This window comes from Sinocyclocheilus grahami, unplaced genomic scaffold, assembly GCF_001515645.1.
Source record: "Sinocyclocheilus grahami isolate Dianchi unplaced genomic scaffold, SAMN03320097.WGS_v1.1 scaffold63.1, whole genome shotgun sequence".
Lineage (NCBI taxonomy): Eukaryota > Metazoa > Chordata > Actinopteri > Cypriniformes > Cyprinidae > Sinocyclocheilus > Sinocyclocheilus grahami.
The window spans coordinates 1062632-1082101 of NW_015505242.1; the positions used below are offsets into that span (position 1 = coordinate 1062632).

Sequence of the window (19470 nt, forward strand, 5' to 3'; positions counted from 1 at the left end):
GAGTGACAGCTGCCCCTGATATTCCCTGATTTTATTACATTTTATTGAATGTCTGATGGTGTTGACAAAAAGTGGGGACGCAACTTAAAAATCTTATGAAACATGCATGTGTCATTAAAAAAACAACCTTGCTTTGATTGGAGATATTATTAAGTGTTGCTTTTGATAAAACAAGCTCTTTTTCATCATTAAAAAAACATTTTTATCCATTTTATTGCATATGAATGATTGAACCCTTCTCTGTGGACACACTGTTTTAGACGTAGTGAGAGGACATTAAGAAACACAGATTTGGTATAATAATGAGAAAATTAAATTGAAGGTGATAATTGTGTTAAATGCATTCTATTATTAATCCCTCATGACATTTAAAATAGAAAATATTTTTATTTTTTAAAGCTAATAGCAGTTACCCTTGCTGGACCTGTTTTGTCCCACATCTCAAGAATGACTGAGCTCCAAGGGGGCGACACTAGAATGCATTTTTTTTTATCATACTGCAACATTTCAAGAGGTTAGGGCAAGGTACAAGTAATACTCGGTGGACATATTTGATAATTTTTTAATGAGCAGCTGAAATGTTTATATTAAAGACATTTGATAGTTATGTGCAACTGTACATGTGGACCCAAAAGCTCACTCATTTACCTGTGTGAGTACATTCACCAGACTACCAGTACTCAAACTGATGGAACAATAGTGCTGATGTTGAAATCAAGTCAAGATTGCAATTGAAATGGTCACATTCTGTCATTAACATATGGAAACATGGACATTTTTAGTTCATTATTCTCAGAACAACATGGCTCAGAAATGTAAAGAAGATTCTTTACAAACTGAATTTCTGCATTACTTCTTAGTTCTGGTTAATAGTGACATTACTCAGACATATTGCATCTCTTAGTGTTTCATCAGTGTGTGTGTGTCATATGCAGTTGCTTAACTCCATCAATGTTAATCCACTGTGCCATTAAGGATGGACATGTGTGTTTGTGTGTAAGAAGAGTGGGGTGATAACTTTTTCTCGCTGAGCAACTAAATTTGTGTGTGTGTGTGTGTTGCAGTACCAGCACTGTGCTTAGAAGATGAGACGAGATTAGTAAGGACTCTGTTTACCGGATATAACAAGGTTGTTCGTCCTGTTAGCCATTTTAAAGGATCCAGTAGTGGTTACTGTGGGACTACAACTCATTCAGCTCATCAGCGTGGTAAATTATATCTCTGTTCATTTTTGTTTCTTGAATTCAGATTCATATTTTATTCAAATGTTAAAAAACATTTACATTGCACATATAAACTTTTTGTTTTTTCTTACCTTCCATTACCTTTCCTTTCTTTCTTATTTACAGGATGAAGTTAATCAGATTGTCACCGGTAATGTATGGCTAAAGCAGGTGCAAGTTTCAGCTGCTGTTTCAGTTCCTGTGTGCTGCTATCAAACTAGATATCAGTAGATATCGAGGTGCTTACTGTGGGAAAATTGATCTATATGAACAATAACTGAGATTTAGGCAATGTTTATAACACATGTAAGATTTGGTACTAGAACAAAAATTATTTTAATGTGCCACATACTTTCAAAAATGCCATGAAACCTGTCAAGAAATGTTGAGGTCACATTTCAACTTCAGCTTTCTTACTTAAAGTAAGAAATCATATTTTGCAGTGATTTTGTTTATTCATTTAATGAATTAAAGGCAGTTCAACAAATGCTGCCATAATGCATAAATCTTTCAAAATTCAAATTGTACATGACAGTACCTACTTAGAGCAGTCAGGAGTCATTAATACAGATATATTTTTCTCCTTATCTGATGTTCAGCAATGGAAGGATGTGAATCTGCAGTGGAATCCTGATGACTACGGTGGCATCAGGAAGATCAGAATTCCCTCCACTGACATCTGGAAACCAGATTTGGTGCTTTATAACAAGTATGAGTCACTTTGTACAGAACTTTCACTCTTTGCATCTGTGGTATGTTAGTGTGAATCAGTCAGGTGATATAAATGCCTTGAAATATGTTTATATATATAGTTGATCTGATATCTTTCTTTATTTGTGTATGTGTATGTTCAGTGCTGATGGAGACTTTGCCATCGTCCATGAGACGAAAGTCTTGTTGGAGCACACAGGTATGATAACGTGGACTCCCCCAGCAATCTTTAAGAGCTACTGTGAGATTGTGGTCCTTCACTTTCCCTTCGACCTGCAAAACTGCAGCATGAAACTTGGAACGTGGACTTATGATGGCAACCTTGTCATTATCAACCCAGTAACTATAACACCATACACACGTGATCACCAGTCATGACCATCAGGAGAATGCAATATAAATTTGTGACCCTGGAGCACAAAACCAGTCTTAAGTCACGGGGGTATATTTGTAGCAATAGCCAAAAATACATTGTATGTGTCAAAATGATCGATTTTTCTTTTATGCCAAAAATCATTAGGATATTAAGTAAACATCATGTTCCATGAAGATATTTTGTAAATTTCCTACCATAAATATACCAAAACTTAATTTTTGATTAGTAATATGCATTGCTAAGAACATCATTTGGACAATGTTAAAGTCGATTTTCTCAATATTTAGATTGTTTTTGCACCCTCAGATTCCAGATTTTCATATATTTAATATATATGATTATAATAGTTGTATCTCAGCCAAATATTGTCCTATCCTAATAAATCATACATCAATGCAAAGCTTATTTATTCAGCTTTCATAATATGTACAAATCTCAATTTTGAAAAATGGACCCTTATGGCTGGTTTTGTGGTCCAGGGTCACATATATGTACATTGCTTATTGTATGTATCTGTTTTTGTTGGAAACGTTCTAGTAGTATATTTAAATATATTAAAAATTATGGCGTAATGCCTATTTTTGTATAATAAATTACAAATGAAAGATACTTGATCACATTTGATTTTTTAATTTTTTTTATTTGGAGCCTTATGGACGTTTTGAAGTTTACTTGTTTTTAGGTGAGAAGATGACACTCAGTATCTCTGTCCTGCTCTCTCTGACTGTGTTCTTGCTGGTATTGTTGAGTTGATCCCTTCCACATCCAGTGCTGTTCCACTCATTGGCAAATACATGCTCTTCACCATGATCTTTGTCATTGCCTCCATCGTCATAACTGTGATTGTCATCAGCACACACCACCGCTCCCCCAGCACACACACTATACCTGCTTGGGTCCGCAAGGTACATATGGAAAGGAGCAGTGTCTCTTTTTGTGTTCCAGGGAAAAAGTCATAATTTAAAGTAACATAATTTAGATTTGAGTTTACAGCTAATTATCTGAGAGTGTTAGGGTATTGTAACAGACCTGATTTATACTGGCTTCTATTAGCAGAATAAATTATTTTAAATCTCATCACAAAACATCAAGTCAAATAGCAATAGGAGCAAGACCCTTAAATCATTGGCATTAATCCAAAGGTAGTATACATAGGAATTAAATGAAAATCTACTTAAAGTATAGTTAGAGCATAAAAAATAGCAGGAACCTAGTAGTATATCTAAAGTTAAAAATAATATATAAATAGTGTATATAATTAAAAAATATATAAATAAATAAATTGTAAACATAATAAACAAATGTATAAACTGTAAAAACGTATATTAAGTTCCCTTAAAATCTTGGAAGTATTTGTAGTATAAAAACTATTATGCTAGCAGTTTGCTAAAAAAGTGGGATAGAAGCATGTAACTAGTAAACTATATATCAGCAGTACATTTCTATACGTTCACTTGTAGTATAGTTCACAGTGTATTTGGAATACAAAAGAAATCCTTACATGTTTACTAATTGTGTACTCAGTTTACTACTGTTACACCTAAAGTACACTTAAAAGTGTAAACTAAAACATTGGCCAATTTACTCCCAAGTACACTTACAAGTATACTACTACTAGTACATTTATTTTAGTGTACTTGCTATATAATGTATAGTTGGAAAATATACTTGAACTTTACTTAAGTTTATTTAATAAAATTAACATTTTTGTAAGGGTGGATGATTTCTTCCACAGCATTTTAGTGACTTGTTTTTACCTTGAAAAATTGTACACCTAAATTAACAAAGGCACTTATTTTTGGAAGTTACATCGTTTAATTAAAAATCCAGATTTTCCAACCATGGGAATCATTATTTTTGCAGTCCTGTTTAGTGCTGCTAGTGGAACAGAAATTACATACTTTATTTATTTAGTTTTTTTTCTTTTAAGATTTTCAGTTGTTTCTAAACTTGACATGTATTTGGGGATATTTTTTGTTTACTTTGAGCTATTGATAAACCTGTTGAGATTCTGATCAGAGAAGTATATTGACTTTCTCCTCTGTCCCACAGATCTTCATAGACACCATTCCAAACCTGATGTTTTTCTCCACTATGAAGCGACCATCCCAGGAACGACAGGAAAAGCGTCTCTTTCCTGCAGATTTTGACATCGCTGACATTTCAGGGAAACCCATGCCAGCCTCTGTCACTTACCACTCTCCCATAACCACAAATCCTGATGTGCGTAGTGCCATCGAGGGTGTTAAATACATTGCAGACACCAAGAAAAGCGACGAGGAGTCCAACAACACTCTTAAAAATAAAGGTGCTTCAAAAGGTTCTTTAAGCAATGCTATAGAAGAACCATTTTTGGTTCCACAAAGAACCATTCAGTCAAAGGTTTCTTTAAAGAACCATCTCTTGCTTATCTTTTTATAATCTGAAGAACCTTCTTTCACCACAAAGAACCATTTGTGAAACAGAAAGGTTCTTCCGATGTTAAAAGTTCTTTATAGAACCATTTAGACAAAAAGATTCTTCTGTGGCATCGTGAAGCACCATTTTTTTTTAAGAGTGAATGTAAGAACATTTACCTTCCTCTTTTTTTGTTATTCCTGACACTTTTGCATCTCTTTGAAAATAAGTTTTGTTTTACTCTACATTCATATTCAACCTTTAACTGACTACTTGTGTCTTTCTTTCTGTCTGTTCATCAAGGCTGCAGAGGAATGGAAATTTGTCGCTATGTTCCTGGATCACATTCTTCTATGCGTGTTTATGGCGGTGTGTATTATTGGCACACTAGGAGTGTTTGCCGGACGCCTGATCGAGCTCAGCATGCTGTGAGAGCCCAAAGGCCCAAATGAAGCCAGGGACTGGAGTGCCTTGACTCTCTGCTGAGCTGTAGCATAGGGGATGCCTGATGCTTGAACGCATACACTGATTTTTTTCTCTTCATTTAAAGTATTTGTGTTAAAGGGGTCATATGATGCTGCTAAAAAGAACATAATTTTGTCTGAACGCATACACTGATTTTTTTCTCTTCATTTAAAGTATTTGTCTTAAAGGGGTCATATGATGCTGCTAAAAAGAACATAATTTTGTGTATTTGGTGTAATGAAATGTGTTTATGCGGTTTAAAGTAAAAAAACACATTATTATCCACATACTGTACATTATTGTTTCTCCTCTATGCCCTGCCTTTTTGAAATGCGTCGATTTTTACAAAGCTCATCGGTCTGAAAAAGCGAGGTGTGCTGTGATTGGCCAGCTACCCAGTGCGTTGTGATTGGCCGAATACCTCAAGTGTGAGACGGAAATGTTACGCCTCTCACCATACTGTTGATGCCGTGTCCCGGCCAGAGCGACGAGAAAAAAACATTAAAACATATTACAAACGAGGCATTTGTTGCATCCAGTGGGGACATAATTACTGATTATAATGACTTATACTGTCTTTTTATGTGTTGCGTTGCATTGCATCGCGCCGCGCATGGCAAATCCTTTAAATGAAAATGTACTTACAGACTGTGAGTCAGAACTGCTGGCATTTTAGTCTAACGTTACTCTCCCAGGATCAGTAAACAGTCCTCCATAAAATGTGCTGCACACATCTGGATATTTGGGTTAAACTGTTCTGGAACAGTGTTGTAAATACAACTTAACCACTGATTTGTAGTCGTGTCCTCTTTTGGAAGACCAAACAAAGTAGTTTCGCTTTCACAACGAAAAACACAGTGGCCTAGCGTGAGGGGAAGCCCCGGCTTAGCGTGCGCTGAGGCCGGGATAGAGTGAGCTGAGGCCCGGCGGATCCGACGAATGAGCGGCAACCACATGTGACGACCCTGGGCTGAACTCCGTTTAGTCCACGGTGAAAGTTGATGTATTCCCTTAGCGACCAGCACAGATCAGCTCTGGCGAAGCAGACAAAGTAGTTTCACTTTCACAACGAAGCACACAGCATCTTCACGACATGGCTGCAGCGGCAACAATACTACAGCGAGAATAAAAGTTACGCCTTCTTTCTTTGCATGAACATTTGGGCAGCGTTATGCAAATCTTCCCACATAGTGAGGTAGACATGTGGGGGCGTGCTAGAACGAGCCGTTTTAGGTAGGCGTGGCTGAATCTTAACTTTTATAAAGAATATCTCTTTGGATTTGAGACTTTAGTCTTTGCAACTTGACAGATCTTCTTTATGCACCAAGAGCTTGTAACACTCCAAAGAGAAAGGAAAATTTGAAATCGCATCATTTGACCGCATCATATGACTTTAATACAGTCTCTTGCTCCTAACCTAGAATGTCTGTAGCCTATGTATATGCATAACTTGTCAGAATTAAGCATGGAAGCAGAGAAATATGAGAATGTGTGGCATTTATTTTACATAAGAGCTTATTATATTTTTATTTGTTTTTATTTTTCTTGGTCTGTGTTTTCCATGGTAACCAATGTACTTGAATCACTTGATATTTAAAGAGAAAAGAATGAATAAACTGTATTTGAACGGAAAAAAAGAACGAAACCTAAATAGCAGACAAATGGTTGAAGCTGATGATGTTGCTGTTGTTACATTTGCCTGACGGTATATGTCAATGTGTGTTTGGGCAAATATATCATACATATACATTATTTAATAGTTAATTTTTTGTTTTAATATGCTTTTTAATTAAGCTTATAGGCCTGATTGAAAAATTGAAAATTTGTCTTGTAATGCATAATAAACTAATATCACAGTGTTTGGGTTCTCTCTCTGTCTTATATATAATTGCTTTTATGCCTAAAATTTTGTTTGGCTTTAGTGGTTTAGCAAATGTTTTGTGTTCTAGGCATTTTTGCAGATTTTTTCTCTCTCACTATGACCAGAAATGTGTGAATTACAAGCGAATGTATTTGAATTTAAATCTGATTGACACGCCTGTTACATTTTCCATACTTTCATACAGTCAGCGCTCAAGCTTTTTCTGTCACACACTGTGTGCAGAGTTAGACAGATGTTTGAGCTCAGCTCGAGGCAGTCGCACACATCTGGAAACGTTGCATCACAGCCGAATGTCCCGGATAAAGGGAACGGAGAGCCTGTTGTGTTGGTGGAGGAAGAAAAACTGGGTAAAGAACCGGATTAGAAGATATCACGTCTTATTCGAAACATTGAGCTGTACTTCCCTCATTTAAAGAGATGTGATACTGCTGAGACGTACTGAATTTTTGCATCCATTGTGAAAGCGATACGGTTTTAATGTTATTCCTTCTTGCGAATGTGATGGGTTGTCGGACGGCAGCACGCGCTGGGCGGAAACAGTGGAGAGAAGTTGTGTTTGTGTGTGTGCTTTCTGCCATGAAGGAGTGGCCCAAAACTTGTGTTCCTCTGTGTTTGTGTAGATGCTTCATGATGATGATCGTTGCTGTATTTGGTTCGTGAGCGGAGGACGCAGAGAAAAAGACGCAAACCACCGGTAAGTGTTCACGCAGCCCGTTGCTTTCTAAAATGCCCGACTCAAGGATCTAATTTGTGACCAGATTTCCCGTTATTTATTTATTACCGCAAACTTGTAATTATTATGTGAGTTTATTGTTGTTTGGATAAAGTGTTATGTTTAAAACCACTGTTTCATCCACAAAAATGCAAACGGTGCCAACGTTCAGGGGAAGCAGAGGCCCCCCCGCTTCCTGGGTTGCCAGTTTGAGCGTGAATATGTGGCAGGGTGAATGAGTTAAAGTGTTTTCTGTACTTTAGAGACGCAACAAATCTTAATTGTCTTTTTCCCCTCTGGCAACTAAGTCATTATTACCGTTGTCATGTCACAGTTATTTAAATCAGCTGTAATAGCAAGCGATTTCTGATTTGTGAATGAATCGTTCTTTGAGTCGGACCTTTTCGTTGAATCGGTCAAAATCGGACCGAGCGATTTGTTCACGACTAGAACTGAATCGGTTCGAGCGTTTGTCGAGTCAAATGCAACGGCTCATTAAACCAATAACTCATGGACATGTTCGATTACAAATAATTGTATTATCAAAATGAGATGATCGTACGAGCATCGTTTGGAGTGAACCAATGTAAAGGAATTTTATTTTTGTGTAATGTAAATGCAAACTCTCTTTGGGTAAACGACTTTTGTGAGCTGAATCATGACTGGCATTCTTATGAATAAAAACTTAATCGAAATGAACAATAAAACGTAGACGTAAAAAGCAATAAATGTTGCTTTCAAGAGACCTCCTGAGGGCGCAATTAAGATATGACATAAAATAATTGATGAATCTGTTTTTAATGAACTGTTCAAAAGAACCGATTCGTGGAAATGATTCGGACTAGTATGAGCATGTGGTTCTAATTGACAGGCCACGGGGTCTCCACAGTGAAATACAATGCAAGTCGTATGCTTTCCCCCTTCCTTTTTTCTCTCATTTTTAAGCTTTCTTCTTGTGAATTGAAGACCATGTTATTTTGAGCGGTCAATGTCAAATTATTTCAAACACAGTAGTATCATTGTTTTGCTCTGTTCATTCCTCTTAAATGCGATACCTCAAAGCACATTACTTGTGTGTTAGTTGGCTTGGGATTGTATGGATTTTTCACATGAAATCGTTTTGATAATTGAAAAGCTGGAAAATGTTGCTTTCAAGCAAACTCGCCTTCTTGCATTAAATACTTTTATGAGTCTGCTGATGTCAACGCCAAGTCCTGCTCTTGATTTTTTCATGTGGTTTTCACCAAGTGTGAAATGTGACACTATTTAGCAACTGTTGTTTTTTTCTTTTTAAATCACAGTGAGCTACTGTTGAGACTGTGAATGCATGCAGTTTTTAGTGAGAACTTAAGAAGGAACAAGTCATTTTAGTCTGCATAAGCCATACAAATAGAGTTCTTTCTCTGCATTAACTTCCTCTCAGTGAAAGAAGTACTGTCATAACTTCTACTTCTCTCTTGTCTGGTTTAGTGTTCTATTTGACCAGCGTTTCGAAGAGAGTCAGAAATCATGTGACGGAATCTGAGATCATCCATTTGATACAAGCTTGCATGTAGCCAGAGGTGTCAACGTTATGCTGAGTTTCAGAAAGGAAGTGGACAATAAAGACTGCCTACAAAGTGATGGAAAGACAGAGTAAGACACAGTGGGCACATTATTTGCTTGAATATGCTCACATTATGCAAGCTGAGCATTCGTAAGCCATTTTTTTTAATGCTTCTGATGTGTTAATTTCAGCAAGCATTGCAAAGTGCAATTGACAGAAATCCTGTTTTACAACACTTTCAAATAAACAAAGGTATGGTTTTCTGTGGGTGGCCCCTTCCTGCCTGATTTTGCATGTATGATGTAGCAGGTTGTGGTTGAAGGACTCCACCCATTTTTGGTTTCTTGATTTAAAGGGGTCATATGATGCGATTTAAATTTTTCCTTTCTCTTTGGAGTACTCAAGGCCGTCCGCCTCCGCTGACTCTAGCCCGCTGTGTGTTTCGTTGTGAAAGCGAAACTACTTTGTTTGGCCTTCCAAAAGAGGACACAACTAGAAATCAGTGGTTAAGTTGTATTTACAACACTGTTAAAGAATTTGCCACTGACGATTTAAACGCAAGTTTTGAGCAGTGTAGAGTAGCGCTTGTTGTTTGTCATTTCTCCGATCACAAATGCAGACATGGTTTTATGTTTACGCGACGCAACGCAACGCGTAAAAAGACAGTACAAGTCATTATAATCCGTAAATATGTCCCCACTGGATGCAACAAATGCCTCGTTTATAATGGGTTTTAATGTTTTTGTCTCGTCGCTCCGGCCGGACACGGCATCACAATATGGTAAGGGGCGTAACATTTCTGTCACATGCTTGAGGTATTCGGCCAATCACAACGCACTGGATAGCTGGCCAATCAGAGCACACCTCGCTTTTCAGACCGATGAGCTTTGTAAAAATCGTTTCAGAAAGGTGGGACATAGAGGAGAAACTGATGTACAGTATGTGGAAAAGAATGTTTTTTGACCCTTAAACCGCATAAACACATTTCATTACACCAAATACACAAAATTATGTTCTTTTTAGCAACATCATATGACACCTTTAACATTATTTAGTGAGAGCTGGATATCTCAGATTTAACTTTTCATTGTTGACATTGGCCTTACATTTGAATTCCATAAATTCTGGGACCTAGGCTGCATCTCAGTAGAGTGCAACAGTGCAAATGAATTTTTATTAAATTTAATTTTTAAAAGTAAATTTTTCCCATAGGTATTTTTAAAAAGTCTTTGTTAAAGCGTTATAAGCCATGACTTAAACCAACCAACTACGAGGTGTATCACAACATTACAAACTTTGATTTGAAGCAAAAGTTTATTTGAAAATCGCACTAAAAGACAAAGGTACATAACTGTGTAATTAATGGCTTTAATAAGGGAAAGAATCACATAATCCGGATGTCATAATTCAATTAAAAACAACAGATAAATATAAAACTATCGATTTAAAGATGTTGATTATGTGTATATCAGCAGCATGTTTTTTTATTTATTGCAAAATATGCATATGTACAAATATTTCAGTAGTTTGAGAGATTAGGGAGACTGACTCTGTCACAAAATTTGCAGTGCTTCATGGGAGTGTGCAAGCTCTAAAGCATTCTTTTGGCTTGATTTGCTTGTTTTGATTCTTTGATTGGTGGAGATTTCTCACAAAATCATTGATAGTGTAGTTTCTCACCAGAAATTCATCTGTTAGCATAGCTATTTATATATAAGTTAAAATACTGCAGACTATACCATTGATTATCAGCCACGTAGCTCACAGTAGGTCTGTCTTTAAAGGTTTAAAATCAGTTCCCCTGTGGAGAAAATGAATGGGATTTTTACTTCTGTAACCTGATTGTTGCACCAGTTGTTCAGTCATGATGTAAATAATTGGGACTACCTTGAAGGCTAATTTGGCATGGGTTCCCTTGAGAAATTCAGATGGGTTTTTTAGAAAAGCATTCTCATGGTTTGTTCAGCAATATAAATTACAAGCATACGCCAAATGTGAAAGTTGGAAATTTCACTTATTATTTAGAACACATAGTATGCAAATTTGGAGCAGGGTTGACTCTTGACTGGTACAGAGGTGAAATGCATTATGTGATTTGTATAAGACACTGTCACACTAAAACACACACTTGGCATAGACTAATTCCAAAAAGAACACAATGTCCAGCCAAAGGCCCTGTTTAAGACATGATGACATTTCAGACTGCTGGATGTATAGCACAGTCCAGACAGGGCAGCTGTAGAGTGTATATCCAGCATCACATTCTCCATAGTCCATCTCCACTGTTCTCTCTCAAGACACTGGAATGTTTTTTACACTTATCTGCACCTCTCAGAAATCATAAAGGTGATGTATTTGTTGCACTACTAGCATCACCAAACATAACTGCTAAAAAGAATGTTTGACTTCATGTAGCATTGCATGGTATCTGGCAGTGCATGTCAGTTACAATTTTTGATGTATGCCATTAAAGTACCACGATAGATTTGTGACTAGCTGTTTATAAATATCAATATTCATTTAGAATAAAGAAAGATAACAGCATTGGTTGGAAAGTCATCCTGAAGATGAACAAAGGTCTTATGGGTTTGGAATGACATGAGGGTGAATAATTAATGACAGAATTTTCATTTTTGGGTGAACTATCCCTTTAAATATGGAATTGGTGTACACTCTCATATAGATGTGGTTCATTGAGTCAGCAGCTTGTAATTTCTCTGAGATGCTGTTGTATCAAACATGGCATCTGAGGTCTGTCTCACTATTTCTGTTCCCAGTCGTTGCTGTTTGCCTTTTGCAAATATTCATTTAAACTATGGTTTTGGGAAATGTCAAATCATTGAATCATGTTGTAATGACAGAACTTGTGACCTTTGTTGGCTAACAGTGCTCTTGGGAAATGCACCCCTGGTCAGGATGCTAAAACAAAACAGAGCAATGTTTTTTTAAGTGCCACACAGTATTTACACTAGTTGTCTGGATGTTAAGCTGCAATAGGAGAAATAATTCTAACATCACTTTACCTTTAAAATACTTAAGCATGCATGGCTCTTGAATGTTACTTAAGTGATGTAAGGAAGTTTGCTCACTTTACAGTGATCCGAACGTTTGCCAAACTGACCGGATGTCCGCTTACCTCTGAATAAAAATACCTGAGAGAGGGAGAGAGAAGGAGAGAGAGAGGAAGTAAAAGAAAGAGCGACAAATGAAGTAGTGGGATGTGGCTGTCCGTAAGACGCCCTTAAGAGATCTTGATGATGAAAGAGCAGACGCTTTAAAGAGCTTGTAAACTGTGTGTTTCTGGGTATTTGTGTGTTAACTTGTTCTCTTTGAGTCTCATAGATTCAGTCAAGTCAAGTCACCTTTATTTATATAGCGCTTTTAACAATACATATTGTGTCAATAGTTCTCCTCTGACCAGACGAACCAGCAGTACGGAAAAATCAATTTAAGACGTAATAAAACAGACGATGAAAAATATTAACAGCAATTATTATATGATGCAATCAAACTTATAGCAAAATGTGGTAGTTCTGTAAGATTCTGTGTGGGAACTTGTGGCTTTTAACCTTTTGTTGTTTCTTTGCCACCTTTGTCTGCATGATATTAACTAATGTGGATGTGCGTTTATGAAATAGAGAATGAGAAGTGAGAGGTATATTGCTGTAGCTCTTCCTGTTTATGATCTCTTCCGGATGTTAGCAGTGAGAGGCCTTTATCAAACTTGAACTCAGAGAAAAGTTTAAAGTTTGTAATTGTTGGCATTACTGTATTAGTTGTTTGAGTGTGTGAGAGAATATTATGAGAACTAGTCTATTACATTATGCTTTCTACATTTCAGAAATTACCTTATTTTTTTTGTTATGGCCTTATGTTGTCATTGCATGCCCAAAAAGGGATCTTGATATATAGCACAATAGGACATTTCAAGACTCGCTACTTACTGTCAAACCCATTCAAAACTTTGCGGCTGTGTGAGACCACTTTAGTAGGGTCATGTGGTGTGGTTAGATTAGTACCAGTGATTTAATGAATGTCTCAGGTCTGTTTTTTTTTTAAACCTGAAAAGTGTGATGATGTTATTTCTATTCATGCTACAGTTGGGTTTCCTGCTAGTGGTGTTCAAGCACCACTGTCATTATTTCAAGGTCAAAGACACAGTTGTCACATGACAACTACTTGTGTGTACGAATATTTATTAAGATGGATATGTGCTGCAATGTAATGAAACTCCTGTCAAGCAATCAAACGCTCATGTGATGCAATGTCAGTGTCACATTATAGGCTACATGTGTACAGAGGAGGCGCTTATGGTATGCTTGACCAATGAATACTTCTGAGGCTTGTTTGAAGATGCAACATACATTTTTTTTAGTAATATATATATATATATATATATATATATATATGTACATATATTTTTCAAAGTAATTTTTTAGAACTATCTTGAATTAAGAAGTAATTGGTGTTTTTCTAAGAAATAATAAACAATTATTTCAAAGGTTTTCAAGAATTACATTTGTTTTAATAATAATTGCTTTTTTTATTTGAAACTAACCACCCAGAACACCCTAGCAACTGCGTAACATCACTCTGGAAACCACTCAATATTGTGGCAACAAGCAACACAATTTCTTTTTAAAATATAAAAAAATCTCTTTCTGTTCGTCAGGACTCAGTGAGAGGAGGTGACGACAAGGAGAAAAAATGCCGGTACCTCCTCCACCTCCCCCTCCGCCACCCCCCACCTTCTCTCAGGTACACACACAAATAAGCACACACAATAAATACACTACACAACTTTCAAAACCTAAAACAGATTTTAAAACCCTAGGCATCATACACTTTGAAAATGGTTACAGAGAAAAACTGGGCATCATATACACTAAATGATCACACACTACCAGTTTTGCATACAATAACCTCTCACAGAAACAAGCACCTCGTTGCTAGGAGAGGCATGACAAATGAAAACAATACGTGTTCTAAAACTGGCTCAAAATATCACGCATATTGTATAAAGATGGACTGGAAGAAATAATAGTCTGAAGCCAAAACAAAAACTGGAGACACACTGTGATTTTCTGTCAAATCTGTTAACTTGTCTGCCCAAAATCTGCAGACTGGCTTTGACTTTCACCAACTATTGTCGACTCTTCTAGACTGCAAATTAGGCGAAATCATTTAGTGTGTTTCAGTCTTAAGTGGTAAAGCTGTGGGGCACCAGTGCTTTAATGATTTCTACAGAAAATATCTGTGCTTGTATTTCTCACAGGCAAACACTGAGAAGCCTGTCTTGAATAAATCGGCGCAGCATGGCAGGAATGCTCTACTGTCCGACATCAGCAAAGGAGCAAGGCTAAAGAAGTCAGTTACTAATGACCGTAGCGCCCCCATACTTGACAGTAAGATCCTGCACCTTATGGAGTTACACTGGCTATACACTGTCAACGCACCAAAACAGACGCAATTAATTTTAATATGTTTAAACAGGTTTTCTTTTATGCTGTACTTTCTAAACTCCTTTGTATGTTAATGATTTTTGCATGTATAATGAGTAGCAACACTTATTGGTTGCGGGTTTGCTCTCCAGTCCAAAATATTAAATACATGTTTGTTTTGACAGAACCCAAAGGTGGTGGTGGAGGTGGAGGAGGAGGTGGGCCTGGAGGAGGGGGAGGGTTTGGAGGTGGAGCTCCATCTGGTCTGGGTGGGCTCTTCCAGGGAGGCATGCCAAAGCTGCGCTCCACTCGAGATGGTAAGAACGCACACATGTATATCAAACATACTACTAAAGCTTGCTATATACTACTACTGTGTACTGACACATTTCAACTCATTCATTCAACAGGGATTTGCGATATAGAAATTTTGGCCAATCCCAATTATGGACCTTATATATTCATAAAATAAAGTATAATATTTACTTTAGAAAACGGCGAAAAATTTATTTAATAACCATGCATTTGTTAGGTTACCTCTTTTTATTAGATTATTTGCTCTCTCTTACAGACTCCAGTAATGTCAGGCCTCCAGTTCTGCCACCTGGTGCTCGTAGCTCTGGTCCACGGCCCTTCGGAGGAGGATCTGGCACCGCCCATCGTCTGCCTATGCAACGCAGTGAATCCGTTGACCCCCCTCGCCCACGAATGACCCTACCGTATCCTGAAACACCTGGAGGACCTCCTCCACCGCTTCCAAGTGCCCCACGGCCCTTTCAGAGTGGGGCACTGAGCAGGGGACCACCCTCACTTCCAGGGACTCCTCGCCTTGGTTCTGCACCAACCCCTCCACCTCCAAACCCTCCTGGGCGGCAGCCTGCACCTCCACCGGTGCCAGCTGCATTTAGTCGTCCTCCTTCCGTTCCTTCACCCTCAGCTGGTCATGCTGGACGGCCGCCTCCTCCCCCTGCACCTGGTCGAGGTGATGACCGTCCTCCACCTATTCCCCCTGCAAACCGTTCTTCTTTGCCACTCACTCGGGACAGCCCGCCTCCTCCACCTCCACCATCAGCAAGTAGTAAACCAACTCCTCCTCCAGCTCCTGCTCCTGCTTCTCTGCGGCCACCTGTTAGTGCAGCACCTCCTCTGCCTCCAGGACGCCCAAACCCGTCTACTCCTGAGGAGCATACACCACGCCTTCCTGAACGGAACCTGTCACTTGCCTCGCATCCTCCCGCCCCTCCACCTGGGCGATCTGGACCACTTCCTCCACCTCCTTCTGAGAGACCGCCCGCATTGGGCCGGAATGCAGGTGGACGAACAGGTAGAGGAGAAGTTGCAGGTTGTTGCAGGATAATCTGAAATGTACCTGTTTGATCATTTATATTATGTCTTTGTCTTTTTGTCCACAGGACCTCTTCCACCTCCACCTCTTTCTGGCCGTCCAGGAGGAGGAAGTGTGAGGTCATCACCAGCCCCTCTTCTGCCAAACAGACCAGGTGTGGAGCCTCACCGTGGTGGCAGTAGACCACCACTCCCACCAGACAGACCCTCCTCTGGACCTCTGCCCCCTCCTCCCCCACCTATGGGCAATGGATACCACAATCAGGGACATCATATAGGTATTGTGACATTCCTATACACATGTTAACGAGTCTTGTAGAGTTTACCAAGAATAAATGTCAAGGATTTAGTTGTTTTGCATTGGTATAATTTACCATAAGTCTGTACACCATGGGTACACTGTACCCATTTGCTTGATGAACATTTGATCTCAAAACCATTGGCATTAATAAGGAATTGGTTGTTCCTTTGCTGCTATAACAGCTTCCACTCTTCAGGGATGGTTGCCCAATAGATGTTGCAACATGGTTGTGAGGATTTGTTCCCATTCAGACATTACAGCATCAGGGATAGTGTTGTACATTGGAATCTGGTTTGCAGACCACGTTCCATTTCGTCCCAATGCTTTTGAGGACTTGTGCAGGCTAGTCAGATTCTTCCACACCAGACTCCGTAGACCATTTTACTGGTGGCATCATATGCCAGTGCCATAGTGGAGACTGTATGATGGATTTTTATGGATTGTCAACTATTTTTGCTTCGGTCTTTGTTGTTGTTGTTCTGTCTCCTCCATTTTTCTGACTGTGAAACCAAGACCGTGGCAGTGTCGCCACCTAATTAGTGCAAAACAATTCAAGGCGCATGTGCCATCTGAGCGTAGAGTATGCATGTTAAGAAAAATCTGTCTGCACATGTGCAGTATGCATGTTTGGTGATGAAATGTAAGTCATGTGCATTGAACACATACCGTAAAATACACGTAAAGTATACTTTAGGGCTAAACTAATAACCAAGAACATCATCACCTTAGAACAGTTGTCTAACCACTAAACAATTTTAACTACAGCTCAAATAATAAAAATATTTCAATGGAAAAATAAATGAAGGGGCTTTTACATAAATAGTTCACATTACTACTTTTAAATTTCAGAATGCCTTCCCCTATATACTTCTATTGTAAGTGCATTACTGTAAACATGTTTTTTTACAAACTGACGGGTCAGTCAAATTATTTGGGGGTAATTGTTGGCGTTTCCCATATGTTGTCAATAGAACATGTATTGAACCAGGCATGTTCCTTGCAATGTCATTTACTTCTATTAAGCTGTAAAGAACACTGTAAGTAACATAGATTCATAAGTAGGTAATGCTGGAGATTAATGGTGTTTGCCTTTCATTTGTTTTTCCAAGATGAGTGGGAATCACGCTTCACGTTCCGACCTGTATCGGATCTTCCACCCCCAGAGCCCTACATTCCCTGTCAGAAGACCTATCCTAGCAAAATGTCCAGGAACGAAAGCCGAGGTAACCAACCACAGCTGTTTTCTCTCATCTTATCCGGTTTTATTGCTATGCACATAGACAAAACCAACCCGCAGCTGTCGCTTCCACATGCCAATGAATACTTCGAATAACATTCAGTGCTTTCAGCACGATCATGGTCTTACCCATTTGTTTATGTGCCTGTGTCTGTGTGTTTGTATATTTCTGTCTGTTTCAGGTTCAGGAAAGAAAGAGCGAGGTGCACCTCCCCTGCCCCCCATACCTAGGTGAAAGAAACTGTTGTCTCAGGGCCTGACAATCCTTATCCAATTATCTTATTTCTCTGTTACTGTCTGTTTTTGATATTTTTCTGCCAGAGTCATTAATTAAAAACATCTATAAAAGAACTATAAAAATAACATCATATTGTGTTATATTACAGACAACATATGCTTTATATTATTTTGTTTTGGTTTGCTTTAGAGATTAATACATAATGGCTATTATGAGTATGTCAAGTGATGAGCTCTACAGTGATACTACAGCTAAGTTTGACTTTATTTTTGAGTATTTTTCTGAATATGATGAGTTGTAGCAACAGTTCATTGGCCTTCAGGAGAGTGTGAATGTTTCGGCTTTTTGGCTGTCACTTATTTTTGCTATTGCGTGTGCACTTATGTCCTTGTCTCATACAGAATTATATTTTGAGAAGAAGTGCAGCAGTTCTCATTTTAAAGCATTTTGGTGGGTTTTGGCGCTCCCTATCTTCCTGTTTTCATACAACACAGTAGTTAAATAGCATTGACATTTCAAGCCCTCAAAGGTAAAATGTCAGGTAGCTAGAACAATTATCAGACTGAAAAAGTCACTTAAAATATTAAAAGAGAGTGTGTGTGTGTGTGTGTGTGTGTTTGCTTTAATACCAGTATGTGAATGTGGTGATTAGGACCAAAATGTTAGAATGCTAAATTCTCTCCAATAAGCAGAGTTGCAGTCTGTCAGTACTCTATTTTGCAGATTGATTTGTTCACATATGCAGTCCCTGATGTGAAAATAGCAAGGACTGAGTTTATGGGCAAATGTAGATGTCCTTTATTAAAGACTCTTTAGATCATCCCCCATTTAAACAAGCCTGAGAGCTGACACTGTATATGACTGATCTTTAAATGAAAAATGATTTGCCTTAAAATCCTATACAAGTGGGTTTCTGTGTATTGAAATTGTATCTGTGTTGATGTAAGCCAAAAAGCCAAAAATGTGTTTAAGAAGTGTTATATTTTATGATATACGTATGCACTTGTTTGCTTTGTTAATGTTAGCTCAGTATTATGTTGCCTTATGGATATTTCTCAGATGTGCGCTGTTATATTTGCCTAAAGCTCTTGACTAAAAGTATATTCAATACGTATATCATACCTTGAATTACTTTTCATTTGTTTCCTTCATTTATATACTTTGAAAGAATCAAGAAGCCAAGCAGTGGCTTGGTTTATGCTGCCTTATGTTTGTTTACATAAAGAGATGACTTACAAAGGCCTTTTAATGAAACATTAAAAAGGAAAATTTCAGTGATATATGCAATGTATCTGAAGCATCTTGAATTTATTAGAGAAGAGAGAGATGATTGCACAGCCAAAAAGAAACAATATTTGCCACCAACATTATTAAGTCCTCTGATTTATGTTCTGTTATGTCTTAATGTGGTACTTTAGATGTTCTCTTTGTGCTCGTAGATGCACATTTCATACAAGATTTTATGTTGTTTCATTTGTATATTTACTTTATTACAAACAGTCTTTGCTATTCTGGTGTGCCAAATATGTTTTCTAAATAAATATGCAAGTGAAGCTGGATTTTTCCTTTCATTAAAATAACGCATTTCAGTATTCAG

The 19470-nt window shown here is 37.9% G+C and overlaps 1 protein-coding gene and 1 pseudogene across 3 annotated transcripts; both read left to right on the plus strand.

Moving 5' to 3' along the window:
- Positions 1-606: 606 nt before the first annotated feature.
- Positions 607-5159, plus strand: LOC107584831 (acetylcholine receptor subunit alpha-like; annotated as a pseudogene).
- Positions 5160-7322: 2163 nt separating this feature from the next.
- On the plus strand, positions 7323-19424 carry LOC107584775 (WAS/WASL-interacting protein family member 1-like). 3 transcript variants are annotated; one of them, XM_016271510.1, is made up of 9 exons: positions 7323-7401; positions 7675-7748; positions 13985-14070; positions 14588-14717; positions 14939-15070; positions 15325-16077; positions 16166-16375; positions 17508-17621; positions 17818-19424. In XM_016271510.1, the coding sequence occupies exons 3-9, from the start codon at positions 14020-14022 to the stop codon at positions 17868-17870; spliced, it is 1443 nt and encodes a 480-aa protein (XP_016126996.1). In that variant the 5' UTR covers positions 7323-7401; positions 7675-7748; positions 13985-14019; the 3' UTR covers positions 17871-19424. The 3 variants fall into 3 exon arrangements, with proteins under 3 accessions (XP_016126996.1, XP_016126997.1, XP_016126998.1); XM_016271511.1 differs by lacking the exon at positions 7323-7401 and having other exon boundaries at positions 7457-7748; XM_016271512.1 differs by lacking the exons at positions 7323-7401; positions 7675-7748 and adding an exon at positions 9255-9401.
- Positions 19425-19470: the final 46 nt, after the last annotated feature.

What these genes read in the sequence shown, in the direction of transcription:
- LOC107584775 (XM_016271510.1), top strand. Translation starts at nt 14,020, where the DNA reads ATGCCGGTACCTCCTCCACCTCCCCCTCCGCCACCCCCCACCTTCTCT. An exon ending in CACCCCCCACCTTCTCTCAG is followed by an intron (nt 14,071 to 14,587) that starts GTACACACACAA and finishes TATTTCTCACAG; the next exon opens with GCAAACACTGAGAAGCCTGT. An exon ending in CAATCAGGGACATCATATAG is followed by an intron (nt 16,376 to 17,507) that starts GTATTGTGACAT and finishes TGTTTTTCCAAG; the next exon opens with ATGAGTGGGAATCACGCTTC.